The sequence below is a fragment of the Sesamum indicum genome, linkage group LG7 (genome assembly GCF_026168435.1).
Source record: "Sesamum indicum cultivar Baizhima isolate 11 linkage group LG7, ASM2616843v1, whole genome shotgun sequence".
NCBI classification, from domain to species: domain Eukaryota; kingdom Viridiplantae; phylum Streptophyta; class Magnoliopsida; order Lamiales; family Pedaliaceae; genus Sesamum; species Sesamum indicum.
In genome coordinates, this window is record NC_142663.1 from 14,074,532 (window position 1) to 14,083,371 (window position 8,840).

General features: G+C 28.9%; 1 protein-coding gene across 4 annotated transcripts; it reads left to right on the forward strand.

Moving 5' to 3' along the window:
• The first annotated feature begins 698 nt into the window (after window positions 1-698).
• LOC105179249 (MADS-box protein SOC1) lies at window positions 699-7,133 on the forward strand. 4 transcript variants are annotated; one of them, XM_011102858.3, is made up of 8 exons: window positions 699-1,336; window positions 1,423-1,622; window positions 4,180-4,258; window positions 5,491-5,552; window positions 5,987-6,086; window positions 6,385-6,426; window positions 6,716-6,757; window positions 6,867-7,133. In XM_011102858.3, the coding sequence occupies exons 2-8, from the start codon at window positions 1,441-1,443 to the stop codon at window positions 6,990-6,992; spliced, it is 633 nt and encodes a 210-aa protein (XP_011101160.1). In that variant the 5' UTR covers window positions 699-1,336; window positions 1,423-1,440; the 3' UTR covers window positions 6,993-7,133. The 4 variants fall into 4 exon arrangements, with proteins under 4 accessions (XP_011101160.1, XP_011101156.1, XP_011101157.1 ...); XM_011102854.3 differs by having other exon boundaries at window positions 699-1,071; XM_011102855.3 differs by having other exon boundaries at window positions 699-1,060.
• Window positions 7,134-8,840: the final 1,707 nt, after the last annotated feature.

Consider the following 8,840-nt stretch of genomic DNA (forward strand, 5'->3'; position numbering starts at 1 on the left):
TAAATACTCTTCCTAAATAATAATAATATTTTTGTGTTCTAGCCACACAGTGGAAGCCACGTAACCAGCTCCATCCCCATTGGTCGAGGTGTACCATGTTCCATTAACAAAAAAAGATGTGCTGTCAGACCCCAATTCGTTGGACATCACGTCATCGTACATTAGATGTTGACGTTCGAACCCCCAACCCCCCCTGCCCCCCACCAAATCCATTTTACTGCCACCAATTACATCATTAAAATTACTTATTTTGCGTTGCCTCACTCATCATAATTTCCCCTTTCTTTACATTTTTCTAAAACAAGATAAAAAACCCAGAAGCAAAAACAGTTCATTTTTTTTTATTTCCTCTTTTTCATTATATTATTTAAAAAATTATAATACTTTTTAGGGGTAAATTACACTTACGTCCTTTTCTAAAATTAGGTTCAAATATAAAAATATGTTGTGTTTTTTATAAAATTACAAGTACATTCATTGAGGAGTATCTGTGCAAATTTTTATTTTTGAATAAGGAGCATAATTGTAATTACACCTACAACTTTAAAGAGTATATTTATAATTTCGCAAAAAATATGAGATGTCTAATATCAGAAAATATTGACGTAATTTATCGTATTTTTTTAAATTGAAAAAAAAGAAGGATAAAAAAAAAAAAAAGTGAATTTCACCCGTTGTGTCGAGGTTCTTATGTCTCTTTCCCTTTTTGAGGGCAAAAACTTGGGAGAGGAGAAGACAAAGAGAATAAAAGATAAAACGATGAATAAGGAAATGTTTGGTTCTGTCATCAGTGGTCTGAAGATAAAGAGATTGTTTTGCAGTTGAAATATTGTCGGAATTTTGAGATATTTAAAGATCAGTCCTCTCTATATATGTTCTATTATCTGCTTTTTTTCTCTCCTTATTCGAACCCTTTTGTTGGTTTTCTGATATATTAGTCTTCAGGTCTGAACAAATAACTATTTATATTTATGCTGCAGGATCGATGGATCGATCATAATTAATTGATGGAGAGTAACATTTGATTTTATTCCAGCTGGAATTTGTTTCCTATTTCATTGTACTATTCTGGTATCACTTCACTATATATGTTGCCCTTTTCCTCAAGTAATAATTCTTGAAAGCTAGCTAGGGTTCTGAGGTTGTATAGCTTCCTTTCTGTGTTGTTAATTGAGTAGCTGTCTGAATTTTTGGCATGTAATTTATTAGGGTTTTTAGGGTACTTATTTACATAAATTTTGAACCTCCCAATCCCAAACTTCTCCTTCTTCTTCTTCTTTGCATTATCAATCTCTCACTTTTACATTCTGGGCTCTCTTTTTCTTACAAGATTCTGGTGAGAATTTTTCTTTAAAAAAAAAATTAAATGAAAAAAGGGTTTTATTTATTGAAGAGAAATCGTTGAATTATATATATATGCAGGTGAAATTAATTAAAAAAATGGTGAGGGGGAAGGTGCAAATGAAGCGGATCGAGAACGCGACGAGCCGGCAGGTAACGTTCTCTAAGCGCAGGAATGGGCTGTTGAAGAAGGCTTATGAGCTCTCAGTGCTTTGTGATGCTGAAGTAGCTTTGATCATCTTTTCTCAGAAAGGAAGGCTCTTTGAATTCTCAAGTTCCAAGTAAGTAGTGTTTTCAGACAAATTCTTCCTTTTTTGTTTGTGTAATAAATCATTTTTCTATCAACCAAACAATTAAATCCCAGGAATTACATAAGCTGGATTTGTTTTTTCAGTTCAAATTGTAACTTTTCACTTTGTTCAATGTGTACCTTTGTCTAATTGCTGTTGTACTAGCTAGTTTTTATATATATACATATAATTCCTATAATCATGATCCATGATTAATATATATTTTTGGGAAATTTTTTTGCATAAATAATCAATAAGTGGAAAAATGAAAATGATCCATACTTTTTGTGTTATAAGTAAGTTGATTAATGTTAACTTGTTAGATTATTGATATATACATATATATATATATATATATGTATGTTTTTCATTCATTCACATGAAGTTCCTTTCTCATGCATGGAATATTTATTCAACATTTCATATGCTGTAAGCCTATAACCATGGAGTAATTGTTATTACTACTCTTGATCAGATAAATTTTCTTTTACCTTTTACCTTTTTATATATTCCATGCAATTAAGTAATCAATATTTGGAAATTAGAAGTTTTATTTGAATTTATCAATACTTTGATATTCGCTATTATTATTTGGAGAAGGCAAATAATTATGGTACGGACGTTTTCAAGTTATATAAATATTTTTCGAGTATAAATGCCTTTTTTAATTATATTTGTATTTTTGTTCACATTTTATATATATTTTCTTAGATTTTATATCAGAAACACACGCGCGGAGCGTGTGTGTGTGTATATATAGATAGGCATTCCATCTACTTTATCAATAGAAGATAAATTGAGTCAAGAATAAGGTTGGATCTTGAATCAATATGCTTTGAGTTGAAGGGATTACGAAGAAAAATATAACCTTGAGACGACTTTGAAGGAGTCTTTGTATAAAAACTATACATGTTTCTAAATTAGTGATGACTTTTATACTATTATTTTATTTTTGTAACTAATATTATTCAATTGTGTACTAAATCCTAAGCATGTCGCACTTGTAGCATGTATGTCCTGAACATTTAATTTATATTGTGTTTGTGTCTATAGCGTCTGCTCATTTTATAAACAAGAATCAAGATGATGACCGTCACAACTTCCTCTCGCGTATGTATATATAATTGGTTATATTATAATTAAAGCATATGATCTTCGTTACAAACTAAGCAAAAAAACATTAACAACATTCAAAAGTAGGATTATTAATTAGTTTGGTAACACATAAACACATACAAACCTCGAAATTTAGAGCAAGCTATGTACAGTTATACTTCCCATTCAGTTGAATTTAATTTGCCAGATCTACTTATGTATATTTGGTCATTGAGGACGTTAATTAATTTTGAAAAATAATGAATTTTCATTTATTCTGGCATTTATTAATTCAACGAATAATGAATTTCAATTGGTAAAAAGATTAATTAGGTGAAAATATTAATTATTGCCAGGGTGAATACAAATGCAAGCTTTATGAACTATGTATTACAACATTAATTTCCTTTTCAAAATTATTTTTCGTAATAAATGTTGATCTATTATTCCAGTCTATTTGTTTTTAAATTATGTAACTTCCATGTACTATCTTATTTATCAGTTACATATATGTTTTCTTGTATGTGCTGTCTGATTTTTGCAGTCACAAATTAAAATTGGTGTGTCTGTGTATCTATGTGTTTCTCAATTACTGTTATATATGTTGTCTGATTTTTCATACTTTAATTACCACATTTTAGCCGTCGTGTAATCACATAAACATTCAATACATAGTGTTGTAAGAAGAAATTTAGTATTGAATCTGTTAATTGTTATAGTTAAAAATAAACAGTCGTAGTATATAATCACTTACCACAGTCACATAACGGTCGTTGGTCAGCTAAAATATTTATCACAGCTAAGAGCCATAGGAAATGTTTTAACTATGCTTACATGCACATGATTTGATTTAAGTAATTAATATTCATAATAGTTGGATTTGAGGCTGACAAATGTGTCCTTTAAGATTAAACCTGATTTCCTGCACTATGAATCTAATTTGCTACATTTGAAAATTATGAATCAATCCTATTTACGACGGTCAAACAAAATTGATGTGAAATTTTAAATTTTTACTACGATTAATCAATAAATATCATAATTTTATTCATAGCCAAAATATTTGTCTTAGCTAATATTTAATTTTTGTCTCGTTTGTAAAAATAAAGGCTTATAAATAGCCGTCGCACATCTATGATTAATTAGTATTAGTCATGATTATTTTATTTTTAACTATAGTAATTAACCGTAGTAAAAAGTTATATTTCTTTTAACGATTTTATATATTGACTTGTATGTATAGAACAACACATATATACAAGAATATGAAACAAAAAAATTTCTTGTAAATATAGAATTTAAAATGGAGGATCCAGACCGAGTCATCAAACATATTAAGTTTGTTTTGTAAAGGAAAAAACATTTGTGCAAGAATTTTCCAAACTTTTTGTCCTTAATTACTTCTTTTGTTTAGAACCTCATCATTAATTGTTCTTTTGTATTGAATACTTAGCATGCAAAAGACGATAGGGAGATACCTAGAACATGCGAAAGACAGAGGAACTAGCATTGAAGTTGAACAACACATGCAGGTTTGTTTTCTTTCTCTTCATGTCTGCAAATTTACATCGTTTATTCGTCATATGAATTCATTTCCGTGCAACTGAATTGCAAGTTTGTACTAATTAATTGAGATAATTACATGTATGCCCTCTAATATACGGTCTACTGTCACAAACCACCGATTAATTACAATTGAAAAGCAGGGATAGTTTGTGTAATGTTATTATTGACGTTTTTGGAGGGTATATGTGTAATTTTCTAAAAAATAATAATGTTTTGTATAAATGATGCTGACGATTCTTATGAATCTATGTGTATTTTTCAGAATACAGGAATAATTTATATAAATAAAATCATAAACCAAAAGATATAAATGTAATTTTCCTTATTTAATATTAGTTTTTCTTGTCATGTTATGTGAAGACATAGAAGCCTTTAGGTAACTTCGTAGTCTTGTTCACTTTTCATCATTAAAACGTTTTAGCATGTCAGTAGCAAAATAATACAAATTCCTCATAAAATAGTGGAATTTGTTGATAATTTATGTTTAGCAATAAATTTGGCAAGAAAAGAATTTATTTGTTAACCAATTTGCTAAAAATTTTACTAAAAAAAAATACTTGTTAGTAAGATTTTGGGACGTACTTTTCAAATTTTTTTGTCAAGGCCAACTACGGTTTTGCAACAATAAATTTATAGTAAGGAAATATTTCATGTACGATGTTATTTTTGAAACACCTCGAACTTAAAATTCTTACCTCTTGCTAAATTCGTTGCAAATAACCAACAAGTTTGCTTTCCTTTCTAATTTCCGAGTTGTTCACATGATATCTTGTAGTAAATGATTAAAGATATAAAATCACGATGAATTCTAATTGACCACGACTGCACAACGGTTATTAAACGTTGTTTCTTACAAACGTGAACAAGTGTTTTTGTCGTTGTTAAAATCATGATATTTGTTGATTGACGTGCTCAAAACTTAAGTTTTTGTATTCATTACGTTTGACGGTATTGACTACTCTAATTTTTGTAGTAATTTATATTGTAGCTGGGGAACAATCTCTATTTTTCTGTAATTTGATCACATTCATCATGAGGATTATTAAAAGATGCCATGCATATTATATTATCATTTTATTGGACTTACTAAATTAAATTCTTAATTATACTATACATCTTCAAAATCTCTGATTCAATCACAAGTATTTATGATGAGCTCATTTACTTTTGTTCATGATACCTTCTACTTTTGGATCAGCATTTAAAGCACGAAGCAGCATTCATGGCGAAGAAGATAGAGCTGCTAGAGAATGCACAACGGTTCTGATTAATTTCCTAATTACAATTGTTATGTTTTACTTCACGGTAAATTATAATTTGTCATCAGAAGTATGTTCGTTTTTACACTTTGTTATCTAAATTTTTATTTTTTTTTTGGTCAACTTACAATCTCAACTTTGTGAAATTATATTTTGCCTTATATGACCGTTTTTCAGTCGATTTTTCTGTCAAAAAACATCACATGCAGTTTATGACTGCACGTGATGTTTTGTTTCTGGGCAGAAAGAATGATTGGAAAACGATCATATATATATGACAAAGTGCATATTTTGTAAAAATTGAGATGATAAATTGACGCCAAAAAAAAAAAAATTAAAGGAGGACAAACAACGAACATAGTTCGAATGGTGAAATGAATTTAATCTTTACTTCATGATGAATTGAACTGATCAGCTTCTAGATATAAATTACAGGAAGCTCTTAGGACATAATATTGGAACGTGTTCGATGGAAGAGCTTCAGCAAATTGACAACCAGCTAGAGAGAAGCCTAAAGAACATCAGGGCCAGAAAGGTATATATATATACTCTTACAACATCATTAAATGTTCCTTCGTTACAAGCTGTTGAGGTTAGGAGTAGTTACTGTTCACTTAATTTCATGACAACCCTAAGAGAAACTCATTACCCTTTGATTTGATTTTGCCACACTTTGAAATTTAGGACAATAAATCTTGTCTGAAAATAAAAGTTTTAAAATATTTGTATAAAATAAGACAATAAAACTTATAATACTGTTGTATTAGTCATAACAGTTTTAACATCGATCAAAATCGAAACAACTTTAATTTCTTCTTCGATGTATTTTCCAGCTTCAACTATTCAAGGAGGAAATAGAAAAGTTACAAGCAAAGGTATCATATTACAATTTGCCTATTTTTTTGTTTTTTACATGTGTGTGTGATATATCAATATAGGAAAATTCGAACCTAAATCGAGTTTGGTCAGATCTAAACCAACAATTATATAGTAAGTATAATACACGATAAGTGTAGGATATTCACTATATAATTCGTTTGATTCGACCAAATTTGATTTAAATAAGAATTTTTCTATGAATATATTACAACTTAGTACTTATAATGTTTACTTTACAAGATGTTGATTCACTAATTTCCACTACTTATGTTGGTATTGTTGCAGGAAAAGTTTCTGTTAGAAGAAAACGCGAGGTTAAGTGACAAGGTAATTAATTTCTCAATAATTACTCAAGAAAATTTAATATATTCAGCTTTGATTTAAAAAAATAATTATAGTTTTATAATTGATTTGATTTGATTAAATCTAATTACAGTGCGGAATGAGGGGAAGACATGCAGCAGAAAAACAGAAAGAAATTGGGAGAAACAACCAAAGTACAAGGTCGGAAGTAGTGACAGAATTATTCATCGGCCCACCCACAATAAGAAATGCTTCTTAGACACTAATAATGTTTCTCAATTTTCCTATTACCCACCAAAAAAATAGATTGATATATAACTATATATATATATATGTATGTATAAAATATTAGTATATTATTTATTAATATGGGTTGTAATAATATATACATGTTTTTATTTCTTGGTTCTTTATGTATTTATTTAATTTGGTTATTCCAATTATGTATCAATGTGTTGAAAATATTGCATAACAAGTGTAGATGAAAATTTGATTCGGTTTAAATTGAATTTGAATGAGATTTCTATAAAGTATTAAAGTCAATTGGGGAAACAAAATTACATATATTTCATGTCGTGGTGACGACTTCCATGACTATAAGGTCATGAATTTGAATTTCATTCATTTATGTTAGTTATTACTTTTTTATTAGAATAATATTTGTTGATAAATACATAAAAATTTAATACTAAAAATTAGTTTATTAATTATTATAATTGAATTGTAATCAATTTATTTGAAAAAATTTACAGAATTTCATGTCGTGAATTAGGTATTCATATCGAAAAAATTTCTCAAACGTAGAAAGTGAGTGATGGGCCTCCACTTTACCGTACTGGGCTGGGCCAAAATTCTCTGTTTCCAGTTGAAATTGCACGTTAACTTGTTTTCGGGCTTGTCTTTTCTGGTTAGGTTATCAAATTAATTACTTAGGTACAAATTTGAATGATGGCAACTTTATATCATTTGCGTAAAACGAAAGAAATATGACATTTTGTCATAATTAATTACTATAGTGAAAAATTGTATAAACTTTAATTAATGATATCTGCGTAACATTTATTAGTCATTTTTTCTGGCCATAATAAATTAATGTGACCATAATTAAGATCATAACAAATATTGATCAATCGTGGTTAAAATTTAAATTTTTATATTACTTTTATTTGATCGTGATATATAATATTTATTTATCGTAATTTTTAAATCGTTCTGATTTTAAATATAGGGAAATAATACAGTTTTTTGTAGTGAAACCAAAACCGTCTATCAAATGAAAACTAATGTTAAAAATACAACTTTAATATACAGATTTAGCCTTCAATGTTGGAATAGAATCAACGATCATACCTTTTCATCGGGGTAGTTCACTTGCACCTGTCCGACCCAACAACTCAAAGTCATCAGACTCAACAGCTCGAACCCTAATTGAAACTTGATCAAGAAACAACCTGCATTTCACTTGTGTTACAAATCATGCATGTATGTAGTCATGAATGAACTCAAAATCTTCTTCAAAAATATTTGTTAAACGACCACTTCATTTTAAAATTTAAATTGTTAAAAAAATATTTAATATTAATATATTAACATAGTCAAAAACAATATATATATATATATGAAAATGCACATAACTTCAAAATTGAATTAAATGAATTTGAAATAAATGATTGTAAACAATGATACAACAGCAGTGCAACAACTGTATTTCAGAAGAACAGAGTGAGGGAAGAACAGCAGGACAAAATCGCGTGTTCCTAAACACGCGAACAAGCACACCAAGAAGAGCATGAGTCTGTTAGTGAATTAGCAACTTTTCTTATGAGTTAAAGAACGCTTATTAAAGTTGCTGTTTTAAAGAATTAGACATAGAGGGAGGAAATAACAGTTTAAGCAGTTATAGCAGCAATATGTATATATACCCCACCCTCTGTACGTTTTGAAAATGAATGAATAAAACCAGAGATATACCCTCCTTTGTTGATTTCAATCTCTCTTCAATGAACTACTCTATGATTTCCGTTGCCAATTTCACATGGTATCAGAGCCATCATTGATGGTCTCTGATTCCTTTTAACAATTCATACCAAGAAAACCAAGATCACTA

Excerpts from the sequence above, each read along its gene's own strand:
- LOC105179249 (XM_020691260.2), top strand. The coding sequence starts at position 1,417 with ATGCAGGTGAAATTAATTAAAAAAATGGTGAGGGGGAAGGTGCAAATG. Across the intron at positions 1,623-4,179 it reads TTTGAATTCTCAAGTTCCAA|CATGCAAAAGACGATAGGGA; the intron begins GTAAGTAGTGTT and ends TTGAATACTTAG. Across the intron at positions 4,259-5,490 it reads AAGTTGAACAACACATGCAG|CATTTAAAGCACGAAGCAGC; the intron begins GTTTGTTTTCTT and ends CTTTTGGATCAG.